Source organism: Pongo pygmaeus, chromosome 8 (genome assembly GCF_028885625.2).
Source record: "Pongo pygmaeus isolate AG05252 chromosome 8, NHGRI_mPonPyg2-v2.0_pri, whole genome shotgun sequence".
NCBI classification, from domain to species: Eukaryota; Metazoa; Chordata; class Mammalia; order Primates; family Hominidae; genus Pongo; species Pongo pygmaeus.
Genome location: NC_072381.2, coordinates 118126697 through 118148697, shown reverse-complemented (window position 1 = coordinate 118148697; position 22001 = coordinate 118126697). Strand labels below are relative to the sequence as shown.

At 41.9% G+C, this 22001-nt stretch overlaps 1 protein-coding gene across 6 annotated transcripts in view; it reads right to left on the bottom strand.

The window, feature by feature from the left end:
• Nucleotides 1-22001, bottom strand: part of VTI1A (vesicle transport through interaction with t-SNAREs 1A) — a 436058-nt gene that overhangs the window by 118698 nt on the left and 295359 nt on the right. Inside the window, exon 8 of one of the 6 annotated variants that reach the window (XM_054503170.2) lies at nt 13277-13535. The exons of the other annotated variants lie outside the window; for them this stretch is intronic. Within the exon in view, the coding sequence (XP_054359145.1) occupies nt 13520-13535 (16 nt within the window). The 3' untranslated portion in view covers nt 13277-13519. Of the gene's footprint in view, nt 1-13276; nt 13536-22001 lie in introns of those variants that run through there. 6 annotated transcript variants of the gene reach the window in all.

Sequence of the window (22001 nt, the reverse complement as noted above, 5' to 3'; positions counted from 1 at the left end):
GACTGCAGCAGTTGCTCCAGGAATTGCATCATATGCTTAAAGTTGAGAAGACCAACTTGCAAAGCTAAGAGTCGTCTATTTTGGTCTTATGCTTTCTTCCAGAGACAACTGCCACGTCCTGCTCTATTCATCCCAAGCCTCTCCAGAAAGCGCCTTGTGGAGCAGTAATTACATTTCCAGGGTGGCAGAGGCTCTTTTTCGTCAGCCTTGTGTCTCTCAAAGCCTCTAAATCATTCCATTATACCATAACAATGGATCCTCACACTCGTCATGCAATTTGTTTTCATTATGTAAATCACTTCATTCTCTTTTCCAATATCTGCAGGGAGCTGCAAACCACTGAAGGTCAAAATCGGAAGTGGAATATGTGGGGCAGGGACAGAGAGGGGTTGAGGGAAGCCTGGCTTGGTTCTGGAGGTCACCTATCACCTGAGGTTGGGAAGGAGGAGATAGGAGCACAGAAGTCCAGGAAAGGCATGAGGATCCAAGGGGGAAGTAATATGTGTCTGGCTTCTGTGACACTAGTGCCTCTGGAGCACATGACCTGCAGGTCACCCTCCCCAAGATGCCTGATGACAAGACTGGTCCTAGGAAGAGGTGAAGGGCCCAGAACATTTTGGCCTTTATGTCATCTCACCATGCCTTACATGAAGTTTGTGTTTAAAATAAGTTAGTTACATGTCCCATTGGTCTTCAAACAATTTTAAAAATTATTATTTTTTCAATGCAACCAAGAAAATTGGGAGAATACAGAGAAACAGAAAAAAAAAAAGAGGAAGGAAGAAATAAGGTAGGCAGGCAGGCAGGCAAGACTCTTTAGTTGAAAACTCAAACGAATGCATTTAACATTAGGGAGTTTCTCCTCCCCTTTGTTCCAGTATGTGCCATGCTGTTATTAGTTTATGCCCTCCTGTTTTCAGAACTAGCACAAATACACTAGAATGGTTTCTCTCCTTGTGCTTTTAATCTGACAGATTTTACTTCATATTCGGCATTGAATAGGCACTTATTTCCTTTTAGGCACTGGGTCTGCAATCAGGGTTTGCTGCCTCCAGGTGAAGAAGGGACTTGGGGAAGCAAAATAGACAAATGATTAAGAGTACGGGCTCTGAGGTCAGACCATCTGGATTCAAATTCCAGGATCTCCACTTACTAGTTCATGACTTTGGGCCTTGGCCTTACCATCTGTAGCAGGAGATGATAAAACTACTTACCCAAAGATTGCTGTGAGAATTAAAATGCGCTAACACATGTAAGAGCTTAGCACAGTACCTGACACACAGTAAGGCACTCAATAAATGCTAGCTATTACTATTATTCCAATATGGATTGAAAAGTCAACTTTAAGCCACAGATTGGGAAGCTGATGAAATCATTTCCCTTTTAAAGAATAAAAACTCACATGGCTAAGAAATCAGTGGCTTTAAACTCTGCTTTGAAGGATATGTAATATATATGGAGCAAGATTTAAAGAACTAACACCTGAATGTACTATTGCTACGTTTTTCTCACTAAACCACAATTGGCATGGATCTTATTTCTTTTTTCCCTTTATAGCTTCAAAGAAAGAAATCCTTGGCTTCCATCTCATCCAAGTTACCTGCCACTAAACCAGTCTAACTTCTTAAAGTACTTGTAAATACTTAGAATACCTATGCTATGTTAAATTTCCTTTGCCCCCAGCTAACTAAGGAAAAGGTTTATGAAGATGCATACAAGACCTGTTTTCCAGCACCCTTGCTAAAAGTCATCACTTTCTCTTCTCTACGGTAGGAATCCAATGGGAGATTTTAGTTCTTTGGACCATAGGATTCCTTGAGCATTTTTTGTTAATCTGAAGCAAGTATTTTTCTCTCCTCTTTGAAGTATACTAGCATTTCTTCCGAGGATAATCTGGTTCCTGATTTTCCTGTTGACTATTAATTTGAATGCAATGGTTTCCTCTTCAAGTGAGGTTGCCTGGAGCAACCAGCAGGTAAGAATCAGATACCAATTCTTGCAGAAACAGCTTCTTTCTAACTAATAAATCTAAAATTATATTTGAACTGAAGTTTATACACAGCTCTTAATTGAATTTAGCGAAGTTTATAAACAAAAATTTAAAGTAACTCCATAATAATTATTTTTATCTTTGAAAGTACTGGCTACCATCTGTTGAACTTAACATTATTTATGTATAATTTCCACACTTGGTGCATTGCTTGTAGTCAGTTTTAAACTTTGACTTGTGTTTCTTTCCACGGAACGCCTTCTTTATTGCCTAATATCTCCTTTTATGCTTAACCTTGTCAAAAGGCCTTAACATTCCTTAGCATGTGCTACTACACCTATAGGTCTGGCCCTGACCTCATATCACTCTCTCCTTTCTCTTGCTTCTCCAGACACACTGGCCTAACTCTGTCTCTTGTCCTCTGCCCACTTCCACCACAGGGCTCTTGCATAAGCTCTTTTCTGTGACAGAAGCATCTAGGTAATGCCTTCATACCTCAGCTCACGCCTTACTTTTTCATCAACCTGCCTTGGCTTCCTGTCAAGGTAAAATCTCTAGACACCGCAAGCTCTGCCTCCCGGGTTCACCCATTCTCCTGCCTCAGCCTCCCGAGGAGCTGGGACTACAGGCGCTCGCCACCACGCCTGGCTAATTTTTTGTATTTTTAGTAGAGACAGGGTTTCACCATGTTAGCCAGGATGGTCTTGATCTCCTGACCTTGTGATCCACCCGCCTTGGCCTCCCAAAGTGCTGGGATTACAGGCCTTTGGGATTATAGGCATGAGCCACTGCGCCCGGCCCAGTGGTACATTTTAAGTCTACTAAGAGGCCACATGCTCAGTCATTCATTCTCTACTCACCAAAGTGGCACCACTAATAGGTTTTTGAGTCCAGGGCCAAGTGGCAGGGGCTGTTTGGGTATGGAGTTTTCGGTGCCAAAAGGTAGGGGTTGAGGCTATGCAGAAACATCTTTCAGCTGTGGCTCTTGTTATATATATATTTAAAACTAGCATTGGCCCAGATCTTTTGGTTGTGCTGAGCTGGATCAGTGAGATTTAAATGTCTTGATCCATTACAAGAATGTGAAACATGGCCCTGAAATCTAAAGGGAACTGATGTTCAGGCCCAGCACGGAAATCAATTCTGGAAGTAGCTGGGAGGGAAAGTAAGCTACATTTTCAAGTGAAAATGTTCATTTTCAGGCAGTGGTGATAGACTCATATTCAACAACTCTCTTCCGGGTAGATATTAATGAGAAATTGGAATACTGAAGCTAATGACTGCATATCCCTTGCATAATTACAATGACCTGTAGTCTTTTTTAAATGCCAAATTAGCTGATTAAAATTAGTCAGTCCTGTTGAAGTTATAATATCCTAATTCAAATCTCCTGCCCAAATATACTTGCAGAAACTAATATTTGAAGATGGATTTGGAAAACTCAAAAAGCACTCCATTTCTAATATAGGGCCAAAGTAATTTCAAATTCACTTTAGGAAGCTTTAACTATGGCTTCTATTCCAATTCGTAGGAACCTCTCTGTCTTCGTGTTTCTGGATTACTACCTGCTTTCCATTCAGGAGAAAAAAAAAAGTTATCAGCCTACTTTTGTCCAACTTCATCCCTGATTTCACTTTTTTTGTTCCTTTTTGGCCCTCACCCTTTATACCTTGCAGCTACAGAGCTGCATCTGAAACACTGGTTCTAGCATCCCCTATGAGCCCAACTGCAAGAGAAGGGGGCTGTAGCCCTTAAAGCCATGTGAAATAAGACCTGAAGTAACCGTGATACCAGTGCTTGGCCACCCCTTGGCTGAAATAATATATTTACCCAGCAACAAAGCTTTCCCATCCATTTTTATTTAAGAGAGATTTTAAATAAAATCTAGTAAATGAAACTGTAATGTATCCAGTGCAACAACTGTCAAAGAACAGCCACTTAACTTCTTTGGAGAGGAAAGCATAATGCTGTCCAGGACTGCTGTAAATCAGTTCACTGTAAAAGACTTTATTTACTCAGATCGCAGAGTAGATATTCAGAAAACGAAATAAGATAGTTTCTTATGGCAAGAACAAGATTGCTACATGTGTATAGATACACAAAGATACAAGATCAGCATATACATATATTAATATATTCATATACATACACACACACACACACAGAGAAAGAGAGAGAGAGAGGAGGGAGAGGAGGAGGGAAAGAGAACAAGCACTGGTAATAAACACAGCAACAGAATCAGCAGTTTCCAAACTCAGTTGTGTAAAATCAAACTTATTTTTCTAGCTTATAGGATTAAAACTGGATTTTAACTTAGAGGTAACACATTGCATTGACATTAAGAATAACATCAGGCTGTGTAAATATTTTTTTAAAAGAAAATGTGGCATTATTAGTGAGAGTAAGACATAACTGTTATGTTTAAGGAAAGAAAGCCTTTATTTGTTCCCTATACAATCATAACTCAATCACGCAAACAAGGCTTTTTCCTCCCCTCAAACCACCATTATAATGGGAGTTTTGTGTAAGCTCCTTGTTTGTACAAAAGCCTGACGATATAGTCTTGAGGGGTAATCCTAAGGCTGTTAGACCGAAATTAAAACAAACCTTACCAGTAGATCTGTGTTTTTAAGACAGCTCTATTTAAGAGGGCCATGCTGATTATACCAAGAGATAAGCCCCACAGAATCTAAGGGTGATCACTTCAGCAAACATGGGCATGGCATTGCAATTTTCTAGTTTTGCACCTCACAGAAGAGCAAAGATCTCACAATCACTTCGTTAAATAGCAGCGGATTCCTCAAGACATATAGCCCATGGTATGCGTGAGCCTGAGTAAGAGGTTGACTTTAATTTTTTCAGCCTTGAAAATAAAAAAAGTTAAATGCTCACATATATAATTGGTTCAATTATCACTAAAATAAAGCAGTGCTGACAAGGGTTCTATGTCCTATTTCTGCATTCTTAAATCAAATGTGAAGTTAATATTATACATCAATGAACATCTGTATTGTTTCCAATTTTTTGTTTTGTTTTTTTTTTTTGGAGATGGAGTCTTGCTCTGTCACCCAGGCTGGAATGCAGTGGCACGATCTCCGCTCACTGCAACCTCTGCCTCCTGGGTTCAAGCCATTCTCCTGCCTCAGCCTCCCCAGTACCTGGGATTACAGGCGCACACCACTACGCCCAGCTAATTTTTGTGTTTTTAGTAGAGATGGGGTTTCACCACGTTGGCCAGCCTGGTCTCGAACTCCTGGCCTTGTGATCTGCCCACCTTGGCCTCCCAAAGTGCTGGGATTGCAGGTGTGAGCCACTGTGCCTGGACTGGTTTTTCTTATAATAAAATAAAATCTCATCTTGGTCCTTGACCCAACACACACACACTGATAATCAAAGTATTACAGACAACAAATTGTGATGAGTCTCAACACTAGGTTTTAACATTTTAGAATAGAACAGGATATAGTAGTCTCCCCTTATCCATGGTTTCGCTTTCTGCAGTTTCAGTTACCTAAGGTCTGAAAGATACTAAGACATTTTGAGAAAGAGAGAGAGAGACCATATTCACCGAATTTTTATTACAGTATATTGTTACAATTGTTCTATTTTACTCTTAGTTATTGCTGTTAATCTCTTATTGTGCCTAATTTATAAATTAAACTTTATCAAAGATATACACGTACAGGGAAAAACAGCATAAATAGGGCTTGGTACTATCCATGGTTCAAGCTTTCAAGCATCCACTGGCGGTGATGGAACATATCCCCCTTGCATAAGGGAGAACTACTGTGTTTGAAATTGTTCAAACATCTACCTCCCTAGATTCTAGTTCTTCGTGTGGACTCCCGTATATTTTTCTGTGTTTATATCTTCCCTATCCCTCCTCTTCATTTCTGGCTATTTGCAACCCGGGCTGAGATGGTTCCAGTATTCCCCATTGGGAATTGATGGGAATTGTTCTCCCATCCCAAACTGCCCCGTCACTTCTCAGATGTGTGTTTTGGTTTGTTTTGTTTAATTACAGCATCCACATTCAATCACCACTCACTCCGAGAATATGTGGGGTTGGTTAGACCCTGAAATGTACCCTATGTCTTCTGACCCAGGCAGACCTGGAGTGCTGGAACAGTGAGCCATCAGTGGTAATGAGAGACTTGTGGGGTGGGACACGAGGCGGGGAAGGGCAGGTGGGAGCTTCCCTGAGAGGAGAAAAGCATGCAGTTCCTTTGACTCTGCTTCTTGAACCAATAAAACGGAATTCCTTCATACTTTGTGTAGGTGTTATGGTTGACTGGGAGGATTCCCTGAATTCAGATGGCTCTCTGCAAGCTTGAGACTGCAGAAAAGAAGCTTGTTTGAAAAGTGTTTTGCAATTGAACTGTGTCTGTTGTCTGTTTCCAACAAAAATACTTTCTAATGCAGTGTCGCTAAACGTTGGTTCAGCAGGGCATGTGAACGAACTCTATATGCTCGGGGAAATAAGAAATGGATTTTATTAAGTTTATTAGCAGCTCAAAACATGATACTTCAACAGTGGGAGGAAAGTGATCCACCCACACAATTTGAGTGGAATGAGCATTTGGCTTTAACCACAGCTCATAAGTGAAACCTAAAACCTAGTTTTCCATCTGAAGACCTTTGGGGTCCATTTTTACACTACCTTGATCAAACCAGGAATGAAAGTTCAAGCTGGCTTCCTCTGGTGGAGGGTCCTGGAGTTTCTCCAGTCACACCTCTCCACATCAGCGTTGCCTTGGGCTTCTTTTTCTCTCTCACTGTAGCTTAACTTGGCTCCCAACCAAGGATGCATTTCTACCAATCAGATGCCACCAAAGACCTCCCCTCTGGTAGCTGGCTGGGGTAGGGAGGCAGGGGAGGCCTGGGAGGGAACAGGGCAGGAGACTCATCTCTGAGGCCACTTTCACAGCACAGGATGTCATTGGTGAACTCAGCTCCAGCCAAGATAAAAGGCTCATATCGTTTCTCTTTAAAGCATGAGCAGCAGGTAGGAAGATGCCTACCTTGTAGATGCCATGTTGCCCTGGCTGGTTTAGAAAGGAAGACGCCTACCTGCTGCTCATGCCTTAAAGAGCAATGATGTGTATGAAGGTAATAACTACCAGAATGGGGCACGGGCTGGGCCATCCCTAAGCACCTCATTCAGTCTTCACAACCACACTTGGAGGGATCTTCTACTATGATCTTCCTTTTACAGAAGAGGAAACAGACTCAGTAAGCAAGGGGACTCGCCCAAGACCACAAAGTGGCGAATGGCAGGGCCAGAGCCTGATCCCACACTTCTCAGCCCAAGCCCTTGCTCTTGAATACTGAGTGCCAGCCTTCGTGGCTGCAACCAGCACTTCCTCTTGCAGCATTGGGTCTTGGATGTCTTGCCCTGGAATCACTTTGGGGTGCATTTAAAAATGTAGATTCCTGAACCCTGTGCCACGGGTTCTGATTTAGCAGGTCTAGGATGGTGTCCAGGAGTCTTTCTTTTTAACCTGTACCCCAGGAGATCCTGAAGTAGACAAATGTTTGTGGATCAGTGCACTAGAGCTTGAGATGAGGGGTAGACATAGGTGGTGGAGGTTGCCAGGCCTGAGCTGGCAGAGATAGAGAGATACTCCTTAGAGATGATGAGAAGAAAGTGCAGGCTGGGGGTTTTGAGAAAATCTGCAGTAATATGGGACTCTAAAAGACTATACTACCCTGTGCAAGACCCACCTCCTTTACGAGCCTTCCTGTTCATGCTAATCTTGAGAACTTCCCATTCCACAGATTTCTGCAGCTCCAGTGTGGGTACTACAGTCACATCCTACCTTATTTTACAGGTAGTTATTGCATAAATGCTATTTGCAAATATATGTCAGATTGAAATAAATAACAATACTTACATGCAAAGATGCTCAGGGCAATATTATTTATAATCGCGAAAAATTGTAAACAAAATATCCAGTAGAAGATTAAACTGTGCAGACCTCCTAAACAATAGTTTATAGCATATAAAATGTTCACATGCTGTCAAGTGGAAAAAGTAAACAATAATTCTATTTACATGTTTTGTAAAAATCAAAAACAAAAGATTGGAAGAAAACATATTGAAAAGTTAGAATGGGTATCTTTGGGTGGCCAGATTACAGATGATTTTTATTTTCTTTGAAAGTTTTTCTGTTTTCTAGTTTTTAAAAAGAAACATATTACTGTCATATTAAAAATGTCATTAAAAAATCAAAGCAACAGGTCAGGCGCGGTGACTCACGCCTATAATCTCAGCACTTTGGCAGGACGAGGCGGGCAGATCACTTGAGGCCATGAGTTCAAGACCAGTCTGGCCAACATGGCAAAACCCCGTCTTTACAAAAAATACAAGCAATTAGTCTGGCGTGGTAGCCCGTGCCTGTATTCCCAGTAACTCAGGAGGCTGAGGCAGGAGAATCGCTTGACGCGGGAGAATCGCTTGAACCCCGGGAGGCGGAGGTTGCAGTGAGCTGAGATGGTATCACTGCACTCCAGCCTGGGCAATGGAGCAAGACTATGTCTCAAAAGAAAAAAAAAAAAAATCACAGCAACAAAGAAAGAGTGAAAGCGAAAGCAAAAGAGCTTTTCCTCCAGGAATAAGTTGGAAAATGGGCAAGTTGTGTCTGGAATAGTTACTCCTCTTCCCTCCCAGCACTCATCACATAGCAATTCTGTGTCACGGAAGTTATGCTTGACTGACTGTCTCTCTGCTACAGGGTGAGGCCCAGGGCATGTCCTGCTTGGTCACCCTTGTACCTACACTAGCTAATGGAGGCCTACACTTGGATGCCTCTGAATTAGTATTTGTTGAATGAATGCATAATGATGCATCTTTTTTTTTTTTTTTTTTTTTTTTGAGGCAAGGTCTCACTCTGTCACCCAGGCTGGAGTGCAGTGGTGCAATTACGGCTCACTGCAGCCTCAACCTCCTGAGCTCCAGCGATCCTCCCACCTCAGCCTCCCGAGTAGCTGGGACTACAGGCACACCACCACGCCTGACTAATTTTTTGTACTTTTTGTAGAGACAGGGTTTTGCCATGTTGCCCAGGCTGGTTTCGAGCTCTGGGACTCAGGGATTCTTCCGGCTCAGCCTCCTAAAGTGCTAGGATTATAGGCGTGAGCCACTGTGCCCGGCCGAATGGTGCATCTTAGAGAAAGCAGGCTTACGTTTGCCTTTTATTGCTGGATATCTCTATTGGCCTATTAGGGACTAATAGAGAGAAAAAAATATTTTAATGACATATTCTAGATTCATAGACCGGATTTCACCTCTCCAACTAAGCTAACAGTACCTAGAGGGCAGGGCTTCCATCATATGTAGTATTTCTGAATTTTCCTGAACACCAGTGTTGGACATGTAGTAGGTGTTTAATAAAGACTGGCTTTTCTGATGGAGATCACAGCAGAAGGAAGCATGCCCGCTGAGAGAAGCCAGCCTCCTGGATGCCTCCCCCAGAGTGCAGGCATGACTCCAGTGTTATGCAGTCGGAGCCAGCCTGCCTAAGTGTAAATGCTGCGTGGAACTGAACGGCTGATTTTGTTTGCTGAGAGAGGCAACTAGGTAGCCCGGGATCTTTATCTGCAAAAGCAGTCATGCCGTAACACACTGGCCCGCCCCACCCCTTTTGGAAAAAGATTGATAAGCATAATGATGATGTTTTAATGAGCTTAATTGCACATTCCTTATGTGCCTGTGGAGTTGCCAACCAGCTAGTTCCACATCCAACAGTTTACTTGTAATAACTTTTACCCCTTTCTCCATGCCAGGGAGCATAATTATTCTTGCGGTGATCCCATAGTTCAGCTCTTTCTCCCTCTCCTCCCCTCCCTCTCTCTTTTTCTCGCTGTTTTTTTCCTTTCTGGGAATTACTCTAAATGGGTATCTTTGAAAGGAGGGTGGCAGGCTGCTTTTGGTACAGTACTTACCAAGAACCCTTTCATCAAAGAAGCCCTTGTGAGCATGCTCTGGACTTGGGCCAATCAGATCATCTCGCTGTCTGTTTCTGACCCTGGTATGCAAGTCAAGCCAGAGACTGCAGACAGGCTGACTGCACTCCTAGGCCAACCTGTCTTAGCTGACTGAAAAAATGCTGATGGGAAAATTACCTGTTTGGCTCCAGACGAAATTAACATTTTTTATATATATACACACAAGTATGTTTATTATTTTTTGTTTAAAAGCGTTTGCCTATCTAATATATTCATTAATGTTATCTGGTCAGTACTTGAAACATTTTGAAATATGTGCAAATGCAATAAGGCTACAGGGCCTGGAGGCAAAATAAGATGAATTTTCTAATTAACTGACAGAAAACTGTTTTGGGATTAACGAATGGCTGTTCTGTAATCTGTTTATGGGCGCTGCTCCGTGCAGGGACATTTGGTCCACGTGCAGACCCTGGTAAGTTATAAGGACCTGGATACCAAGCACTCCTACCTCTCCACTATTCTTCATTAACCCACTCTCCACCAGGAATCAAGTACTGAAGGTGGATAGTGTGGCCCCCACCCTGGCAGATAATGGCCTCTTCCCAAAGAGCATCTGCTGGGGTCTGCTTTCCCAAGCGGGCATCTTTCTGCTATGGGTGGCAGATATGTCACAGAATTTGAAGCAAACTTTTCTTTCTTTCTTTCTTTCTTTTTTGAGACAGAGTCTCGCTCTGTCACTCAGGCTGGAGTGCAGTGGCACAATCTCGGCTCACTGCAACCTCCACCTCCTGAGTTCAAGTGATTCTCGTGCCTCAGCCTCCTGAGGTAGCTGGGATTACAGGCGTGTGCCATCATGCCTGGCTAATTTTTGTACTTTTAGTAGAGACAGTGTTTCGCTCTGTTGGCCACGCTGGTTTTGAACTCCTGGCCTCAACTCCTGCCTACCTTAGCCTCCCAAAGTGCTGGGATTACAGGCATGAGCCACTGCGCCCAGCTAAGCAAACCTATCTTCTGAACAGTGTTGGAAACCTTTGAGCCCCAGTCCCCAAATCATCTTATGAACACATTTTTGACATTTTCAGAAAAATGTCATCATTGAGGAATATATTTCATAGTCTCCATTTGAGAGAAGTACTAATTCTTTTCCTCTTTCCTAGACCGATTCTAGTTTGTTGCCTTCCCTTTCCTCAGAAACCCCAAGTTTGTGGATGGTGCAGACACTCTGTGCCCCCTTGCATGCTGGGTGCCGGGTCAGCTGCCAGGGCATAGAGACAGAGACGATGTAGCCTTTGTCCTTAAGAATGAGGTTTGAAAGCCTCAGTTCTTCCATGTTAGGTGATTTCTTGCAGCTCTTGGTATCTGCAGAATTAGTGTGAATACTTAAAAAATCATAACAGCTTTATATCATCAAAGTTTTAACAGTACACTGTGTATACGGGTGAGAATTACTGTGCCGTGAACTTTTTCTTTGTGGTTTTCAGAATTTTCCAGAATTTCTACAATGAACTTTTACTTTTGTAGATAGAAAAGCAGCAGTTAAGAAGAAACTTCCTGGGAGCACTGAACAGGCACATTCCTGAATTCTACAGAGAATCAGTTGAGGGACAGCAGGCTGGGCAGCAGTCAGTCATGGTAGAGGGAGTCTGAATCAAAAGGGGGGGATTTTAATGAGCAGGGCAGCCTGAGGATCACAGCTGGCTTGGGCTAAGTTCCTGGAGTGTTAAATCAAGTAATAACAAAAACATGACTACATTTTACATAGGAGATTTCATAACTTCCTGAGAAGTCAACAGTCCCTTTCTCCGTGGTTGTACCTCCTAAGGAACGTCTACGTGCTTGCTTTGGGCTTAACATTTTCCCAAAGTTTTCTTGTTTTTGCAGAGTGCAATGTCGCGAACAGAATGCCAGCTTTATTTTCTCTTGTGGTCCAACTTACACACTTACATCAAGTTGCGGCAAGACGTCTGTGTGCTGGCTCCACGATCCTGACCTGTGCTGTATATACTGTTCTTCTTCTTACAGTTTTAGACTTGATGGTGGAAAGGATGCTTGGAAATTCTCTTGGTTTGATTCATTCTGACCTAAAGGGTTTCTTTCCAAAAGGGTTTTCTTTCTCTTTTATAAGCCCCACAGTCAAGGATATAAGCTGAAATTGAGGCTTTCCCAACCGTGAGAGAAAGAAATATCAAATTCTTTTCATATGAATAGATTCACACAAAATAATCGCACTGTGCTCCTGGCGACTTCAACTCTGGGTGGGCAGAACAGAAGTCTGGGGAAAAAAGTCTATTTTTGCTCTTGTGTAGTCTCTTTTCCCTTACCAGGGGAAAATAGCTAATTTTCATCACCAAATTATATCTCCGAATGGCCAATGAAAACAATGATGGAAAAAATTCTTTGCAAATAGCACATGCCATGCTATCCACTATTAGATAATAGTAATTACAGGTTTTGTCTCAAGAGCAAACAATTACCCTGGAGGGAAAATTCTCTCTTTTTAAGGCGAATAAACTCTTTCTAGGATTTGCATACTTTCTCCCTCTCTGAGGATAGTAATTTTGGGAAAAAAACAAAAAATAAAAGACAAACTTAAACCCTTTCTAGAGTTGACAAAAGTGTCTTGGGGATATCTGTTCTTTCTGATTATGAAACTCCAGGTTGTATTATTATTATTATTATATTTAAAAGAGTAAAGTTTCTTGGCTGTTTCTCTTATGTGTATAAACCTGGCAAAGGATTCTTTTTTCAAAAATAAGTTGTTGAGTCTAACAGCTGATAACATTGCAACTCTGTATATGTTATAGGGAGAATGTTCATATAACACCATTGCCTCAGGGCTGCATCTATTTTATAAACTCTGATCCTTTCAAAAGGTATTTTTTTCCAATGTATAATTAAATCTAATTTAATTTAGAGGAAATTTTATGTAAGATACACATACAAATCAGGAAAAAAAACTCTTTTTCAGGCTTCATGTCTTACTTATTGATTTGTAAAATGTGGCTTCGGAGTCCACAAATTATAGACCTCTATCATACAAAAAAAAGGGAATTGGCAAAAAACAAGTCCATGTAAGTGAGCTGAAGTACCAAAAAGAAGTCTACACTATACCCAAAAGAGACTGCCAAGCCACTGTAACCCCAATGGGATGAATTTTAAGGTGGTAAATAGCAGAACACCAACCAGGCAGCAGAACTCTTTCTTCCCCAAACACTAATACTGTAGTGTGATAGTTCGATACAGAAAACAATCCATAGTTTCCTAAGTGGAGGCAACATCTATTCTGGAAGCTGTTCTTCACCTAGCTAAAGCAAATGGGCCTTATAAAAACCCTGGCAGCCACAGCAGAAAGAAAATACATTTTATTAAGCGGGCGTTTTTCCAAAGCATGTTCCCCCTGAAGGAGAATCATACCTTCAGCATTTCAAAGATTTCTCAAATAGCACAAAGGTCAGAAAGTGTTTGAGCAACAGAAATGCAGTGGGTGAAATCTCCAAGTTATTCTTTCAGCAGCTGTGGCTGGTGAAGCTGACTTCCCGGTAAAGAGATATCAGCTCTGCTTCAGACTAGTCGATAATGTAATCAGAATAGCACAAACCTGGAAAAGACAGAGGGGGATCAGAGGACAAAATGGGATCAGTATGACAACAGAGAAGGGGACCCTGGCTGGAGCCAGGCTGGATTCAGTCCTGGTAGCTCCTGACTCTGGGTCTCACCACAGCTTAGCTGGGAGGAATTGGTCATTAACATCTGCAACCCTCTCATAACTGCATCTTCTCGTGTTTTTTCTATACCTGTTTTCAGCTTATAGTTTTACATTACCTGTGTATGGTTATGTCTATACCATGACTTTGGTTCTTCTCAGCTTGAGAAGAGAGACCTGACTTCCCTGAGTTCTAAGTTAAAAGAACTCTTTGATTACTGTTAAATTGATGTACCTGAACATGTGTAATCACTTCCCTGGTACCTATACTGGATAAGACTAGGTAAGTTGTAGCTATTAGAGAATGCTGTGCAACCTCTGCCTACCGCACCACCATGTGAATTCACCGTTGAGCAAAGGAAGCAAAGGCTCCCACCTGCCAGGATTTAAATACCTCAATGTGATTGTGTAACCAATGAGAATAGTTGGAGATCAACTCCTCACCTCTGCAGGATGCGACATTAAATTGACCCTTTCATGTGGCTTGCTTTCTGCACTATTCTATAATGTGTAATCTCTAGTAGAGTACTATAACTCCTAGGTTCTTGCTCTATTTCCTTATTTCAGTGGAGTGATGGACAATTTTATCCCCTTTATTGGTCCTATTTACAAAAGTGGCTACAATTGCCTCCAAAGAAACTATACATTTTAGAAGAAATGGATGATAATTCAAATTATGTCCTAACTGCATCCCCATGAGATGTGGGCAGCTGTCTCCCGGTCTAGAAGCAAAGATGCAGCTTGCAGGGCTTTTTTTTTTTTTTTTCCAACAGTTAATCACTGAACATTGTTGTTTTCCTCTACATGATTAGGGAAACAGCAGAGAGTTAATTATTGAGCACCTACTGTGTGCCTGGCCATGCCAGATGTGAGGTCACAGAAATGGCAGTGGTCCACTCCCTGCCCTCAAGTAGCCTGCTCTCTCTACATGCCCTGGCAGGTCACTGGAGTCTCTGCTAAAACACACACCACATTCCCAGCAAACCTTTCTTCAATCCTTACATAATCTTAATTCTTTCCTCTTAAATCTTACCACAGTCGTAATTCTTTTCTCTCTCTTCAAAAGATAGGTACTTCACGCCAAACACTAGCTCAAGCACTGACGTTATTCTACAGGACTATGAACCTTCATATCCACATTTACAGTCCGGACAGATAAAGGAAAACAACCCAAATCCAGGAGGCAATATAAAAGGAAGAGAACAAAACACACATTCATACACTCACCCTTAAAAATAGGGGAAAACCAATAGGGGAAATTTCGTTCTCTTCCTGGATGTCTACTTAAAAATCCCATGTAGTACGTGTGTCTGTGGAAACCTTCGTTATCTCAAAGATAGTGAGATACTAAAGGCTGAGGTTGCCATGGGACACACAGTATTTGCTTTTTATTCTGTTGCACAATATCTAATTACAGAGATCCTGATAAAATTATGCATTCCTAAGCACAAATTATGGCCATTCTACAGGAGACTTAGTGTACGTATTTTGTCAAATTTCATTAAAAAAAAATGAGGGATGACTGCAGAATATTAGGGATAAGCAGTCTAATAAGACTCAGCCCTTTCCAAGATAGAATTCTCTAGAACTCGTAGTTTGGGCTGTAGGAGTGTCCTAGGTGAGAGGCAGCTCAGTTAGTTTGTTCTCCCACAAAAGCCTAAGTTGAAACTCTAAAGCCCTTTCTGCCATTAGACTGTTGCACAAGACACAGATTTAAAAATCAGCCTTGGCTAGGTGTGGTGGCTCACATAATCCCAGCACTTTGGGAGGCTGAAGAGGAAGGATTGCTTGTGTCCAGGAGCTCCAGTCCAGCCTGGGCAACACAGTGAGACCTCCTCTCTCAAAAAACAAGCAAACAAAAAAAAAAACAAAAAAAATTATGAAATTAGTCAGGCATGGGGGTGCACGCCTATAGTCCTAGCTACTTGGGAGGTTGAGGTGGGGGGATCATTTGAGTCCAGGAGTTTGAGGCTGCAGTGGGCTATGCTCGCGCTACCGCACTCCAGTGTAGGTGACAGAGTGAGACCCTACCTCAAAAAACAAAAACAAAAACAAAACTAAAAAAAAAGTCAGTCTCTTTGTTTCTCCCCAAAGACAATAATTGATTTAATCCCATGGAAGGCTGAGCTGCTCTTTTGATAAGATAACATGTGACAGTTCCTCCTCATTCATCTCCACCTCCAGGTAACTACTAACCTGAAGCTTGGCCCTGTTTTTATACTTTTACTACACATATATCAACATGCATAATACTTTGTATATAGCATATTTGAAAATTATCTTTTGACTCAATGTAAGTTTCAAACTGCATATATGTGTGCATGGTTCATTTAACAGCTATATAGTATGCTACTGCATTGACCCTCTTCCCAATGATGAACATTTATATTGCTTCTAAATTTCTGCTACTCCAGTGTTGCAAAAAATGCCTGGGTATATGGCCTCTTGTCAGTATCTGGAAGGATTTTTCTTGAAGTCTTCAAACTAGAGCATAGCTAAGTTTAAGAGAACTGATTTCCAGGTCCCTCCTATATGTATTGTTTGCTAAAAGCAATCCAGGTATCTTGCAGTTCTTTTCCCTCTCTTTCCTTAAATGCCTTCTCCCACTTTACTAAGTAGCTCTGCCTGAAGTGTAAAAACCTCCATAGAGGCAAACAGGCAATATGAAGGACTGCTGTAAGCAGCTACTCCTTTCATCAACGGCCACAGATCCCAGCTACAGCTCTGAGTTTCTCCCTGTCTTACACGTATTCCTTTTGAGGGTGAAGCAGCGTTCAACCCTTGTTGGGATGATCTGAATTCAGATGTATTGTAGACTAGGGTGGTGCAACTTTTGACAATCTTCATTCATGGTTTCACATTTTCCACCCCCTACCTCATTTTCAAAGAATGTAGTTTTTCTGAGAAAGTCTTGTGAGGACAAAGCAAATAGAGTGTCAGTAAGCAGTATTGATGGTGGCAGTGCCTTCTGCCCCATATGCCAAATTCACAGACAGGCTTAAAGCTCCATACTCCATAAATCCACCTAAGGCCACTGGACTGGCTTCCCACCTACCCTAGAATTAGAACAGAAGTGATGAGGTTGTCCTTGGTTCATGTACTAATGCATTCATTTAAACAGCAAAAAAAAAAACCATGTCAGACTTGTTCTTTTAGAAAATCAGTCTACTTGGTTGTTTTATTTGACAATGAAGATTGGTTTTACTCATTGGGTCATACGGTAGACTTTTCCATAATTCGAATGAACTATGTAACTCTAAGGTTTGATAAGAATATACTTAAAGCACGTAAGACAAAACATTTTCTGCTGGGAGCAGTGGCTCATGCCCGTAATCCCAGCACTTTGGGAGACTGAGGCAGCTAGATCACGAGGTCAGGAGATCAAGACCATCTTGGTTAACACGGTGAAACTCCATCTCTACTAAAAATACAAAAAAAAATTAGCTGGGCGTGGTGGCAGGCGCCTGTAGTCCCAGCTACTCGGGAGGCTGAGGCAGGAGAATGGCATGGACCCGGGAGGCGGAGCTTGCAGTGAGCCAACATCGTGCCACTGCACTCCAGCCTGGGCGACAGAGTGAGACTCTGTCTCAAAAAAAAAAAAAAAAAGACAAAACATTTTCTAAAAATATTCTCATGGCAAAGATAGATTGATGTGAACAATAATTTGATTTTTCCCATCCGTTTCCAAGCATATTTAAGTTTCTTAATTAAAAAAAAAAGAGTAACAGGTGTCATTTGTGTGTGAATTATTTGTACATGTGTATAATTATCCAGGGCACATCTTGGCTTTCAGAATGAGTAATAAAGGACTTGATGGGCCACTTCCCTGCATCTCTGCTGTGGAATATAAATCTGGAGAAAACTTGACTGGCTCAGGTAATGTGACAACATGTGTTATTATAGATGAGTCCCCAACTGTATGAATAAAATAGAGTTAATTTAAATAGCTTTTTTAGTGTTCTACACTGAGAAACTAGCCACCTGAGAAAAATGGGAAAAGCTGCTCTGTCTATTGTTGTTTTCAGTACAATTTTCAAATGCAACCCCAAATTGGATCGCTGTATGACTCATCTATCATTGTGTATTTAGGCTTTGCCATGGGAGGTACCTGTCTGGGTGGGTGATGTTGCCCTGAGCCGGGCATGTCAGCAGCCTATGGTGGAAGGGGTCTCTTGTCAGGAATCCTAGTGCTGGCTCCACCAAGATTAGCTGAGTGACCTTTAGCAAGTCACTTCCTCTACCTGGGCCTCAGTTTCTCCACCTATGAGATGAGGGGTTGGAGCACGCATTCTCCTAAGGCTCCCTGTTGTCGCCTTGACCCATCACTTCCTCTCCGCTTTGGTCTAGGAGTCCTAGTTGAGGCGTTTCGTCCAGGACCCTGTCTGGGCGTTGGATTGCCACTGTATCCTCCAGCCGGGCCATGTGAGTGTGGCTGCCACCCCTGGAAACTTTTCAAAAACTTCCTAGGGAAATTGCTAGGTACAACTGAGAAACACATGGGGAACCTTGTTTCAGCCCCCAAAGGGGCGGCGCTGAACTCTGAGTTTGCCAGAAGGAAGAAGCCACACTCTCCGTATTCCTCTTTGAGGGCCTCCTTCTACACAACCCAGTCTCCATGTAAGGGTGAAGAATCAAGCATGTATCAAGGCTTTCGGGGACCAATACATATTTATTTTGCTTCCTTACCAATATTCTTATGTTTTATTCTAGGCACCCCAAGAGAAAACAAAACAGAACAATTACAGTCATCGGCCGCCTAACAACGTTTTGGTCAACAACGGAAACTATAGTTATAATACAGTATTTTTACTGTAACTTTTCTATGTTTACATACACAAATACTTAACCATTGTGTTATAACTGCCTATCGTATTCAGGACAGTAAAATGCTGTACATGAGTGTAGCCTAGGCACAATAGGGTATACCTTACAGCCTAGGTGTGTAATAGACTTTACCATCTAGGTTTGTGTAAGCACACTCTGTAATGTTCGCACAACGATGAACTCTCAGAACGTATCCCTGTCATTAAGCAATGCATGCTAATAAGAATACTTGTGGCAGATGATAAAAACAGCTCCCGTTTGCTTTACCCACATCACAGGGTAACATTCAGAGAGTGTCTTAAGGCATTCCCCATTTATGGGAAGTGTTTGGAGGCCCGGTGGAGTCCCGAGGAGGGAGACAGGAATACAATTCAGATGGACCTCGCTGTATAACAGTGGATAAATGCACAGGCCCCTGAGTCTGACTGCCCTGGTTCAAATCTGGCCTCCACTGCTTGTTGGCTGTGTGACTGGGCTGGGTAAATGACTGGATCTCTCTGAATCTCACTGTCTTCATCTGTAAATTGAAATAGCCCCAGAGGGTTCTTGTGAGGATTAAATGAGATAAGGACTGTAAACATTCTTGGCCCAGGGACTGTAAGAATGATAATATTATTAACATATTTTTATCACGCAACCTTCTAGTTCGGACATATTAGAAAGTGATTCCATTGACTTGTTTAGTAGGAAAATCTGGCAGATAAGAAGTCAAATCCATCAGCCGTGATAGCAGCCAATGTTGAGTTTTCTTTCTCCCTAGGAATTTTTTCCATTATAAAATGGGAAGCCAAGTCAAATTTGCTCAGTTAATTTTGGCCTGAGAGGTGCTCTTAGGACCCTCAACATTTGTCTGTAAGGTCAGGCTTATCGGTTCACGCTTATTAGCGTGGAAAAACTCCTTCCCTATCACTGTTTCTGCCACTTCCCTTATCCTGTCTTTCTTCTGGAACAAGTGGCCTTGCAAGATACTTCACTCCCTGTTTTGGCAAACACACTTGTTCTGTGAGAGCGAGTTCCGCCCATGTGTACAGCGGTGGGCTGCAGACACCAGAGGGTTTATCAGACAGAAAGGCTTTTTTTCTGTAGGTGCCAGGGCACTGAAAGCAGGGTCGCTGCTGGCTGTCCCCCTTCTAATTAAGAGTGTCCCACCATTTCCGAACTGTGACTCTTAGGGACACCAGGATAAACCTAAGGACTGTACTATATTTATCAGTCCTTGGGGCATGCTGAGAAATACTCCCAGATGAATGAGGAGCAACATGGTTTCTAAAACATGGGTGGAGTAGAGGCAGTGAGTTTTGTTTTGTACAGAGTTATCTGAAATTCTTATCATAAAATTGATTTCAAATAGACATGAAATTCCAGAGTCTTCAAGGAAGTTGGCCCAAATATGATCAAGAACATAGCAAACCTGTTTTGAGACTTAGATGTCCATTTTTTCTGTAGCAAATGTTGACCAATGGCTATGTACTTACTGAGCACTAAGGTGGGATAGGGAAGGGAAAGGTTTTGTAATACAAGACATGAATTAGCATCATTTAAAAGATTCTTAAATTGGCCTCCAAAGACTGAGTTCAAATCCCAGCTCTGTCTCTTGCTACCTGAGTAACCTCGCACAAATCTCCTAGGAGATTCACATGTGGCTTCTCAGCTTCATTCTGGGCTTCAGGGTCAGTCCTTCACTTGTTTGGGCTCCTTCCAAGGTCCTGAAAGAGGTCTTAGCAATATGTTCGCTTGGCCAAATATCTTTGTAAAAATTAGATATAGTAACTGCAATGCATGGTTAGGACGATTGACTTTCTACTATTCCCTTTCATGTTGGACAGCATCGGTGTGGCCATGAGCACTTTTGGGATCCAGCTAAGGGGAAGCCAAGTTAGGGATAACTTTGGATGTAGTGGGATAGATTCACATGTCCACAGTCATTTCCATGTCTGGTTAAATCACTGTCAGCTGTGTTGAGCTGGAGATGGTCAACTCATGGAGTACTGGGACACAAAGGTGCAGGCTCAGAGGTCTTACTGTGATGTGAACATAGTGAGAGTACTCGACACTGGAGGTACGTGGGTAGCATAAAAACAAAATGTATAGAGCCAGAAACTAGTCTGAGAAAAAAAATCCAAATCCTACAGCTCATATATGGACAAAAAGTGAGAGATATGTTCATTTGACAACAATCTTAAAAACTTCCACAACATTACTAATACTGAACCACGGTGCCAAAGAAGCTTTTATAAAACTTTCAATCATTTAAAAAAAACAAGTTTTGATCAACCATGCTAGAGGAAGAAGTTAACTCTCTTCCTATTCTCTCCACAAAAAGTCATAAAATATTATTATGTGAAGAAATGGCCAGGGATTATGCAGCCAAAAAACATAGGGAAAAAAAGTATTATATGTGTGTCAATCAGTTAATTAATACAACTACTTTTTTTCCTGCATTTTATGGTGCCTGTAGTATTTGCCTGCTTTAAAAAATGTATTGTACTTTCTTTTCTTGACCTAGACAATCATTAACTTTCATAACTTACTCTGAGTTTAATGTTTCTTTCAGAGAGTACCCCAAACTGTAAATGCTTCAGGTCCCACAAAACCTGTTCTACCCCTGGATATCTCAGTTTGCTGTGAGGATGAAATGAGACAAGATGCTTAACATGCTGTCTCTGCAATGTAGCTGGCTTCTAGTAAGAGCTCCGACAGGGAGGGACGTCGATGCACAGTTAAGGGACAACATCGAAAGTGCAATAGCAGGCCAGGTGCCTTGGCTCACTCCTGTAATCCCAGCACTTTGGGAGGCGGAGGCGGGAGGATTGCTTAAACCCAGGAGTTTGAGACCAGCCCTGGCAATGCAGCAAGACCTTGTTTTCACAAAAAATTTAAAAATAAGTCGTGCATGGTAGCATGTGCGTGTAGTCCCAGCTACTTGGGAGGCTGAGGTGGGAAGATCGCTTGAGCCTGAGAGGCCAAGGCTACAGTGAGCTGTGGTTGTGCCCGCCTGGGCGACAGACCCTGTCTCAAAAAAAAAAAAAAAAAAAAAAGGAAGAAGAAGAAAATGTAAGCATATGCCATATGTTCCATATCACTTCCGGCAGAATCTGGGGGTGGAACACCATAACCAATCACTGATATTTCTGCAATGAAATATTTTTAAATTTTTAGCCAGAATTAACTTTAATCAGGTTTATCTATATGGTTGTGGCAAGACAGTGGAGGCTGAATTGGAAAGGGCTGAGAATTAAGGCAGGGAAGCTAATTCTGAGGCTAAGCTAATAGCTTATACAAGAGGAGATGTGAGTTTGATTTAGTTTTTTTCTGTAATGTGCAAGGGACATTTGTCTCCCTGCTATGAGGCTGACCCATATAAAATTGACATTTCCATAAGTAGAAAACAATTGAATACTGGCAATTTCTTATGGTTCAAATATCTGGAATATTAAAAACACAAACCAACAAAGAAAAAGTCCATTCTTCCTCCCTGAGTATATCATCCCTGTTTCCTTTCACAGGGAGGGTCCCAGTATTTGATGTGGATTTCTT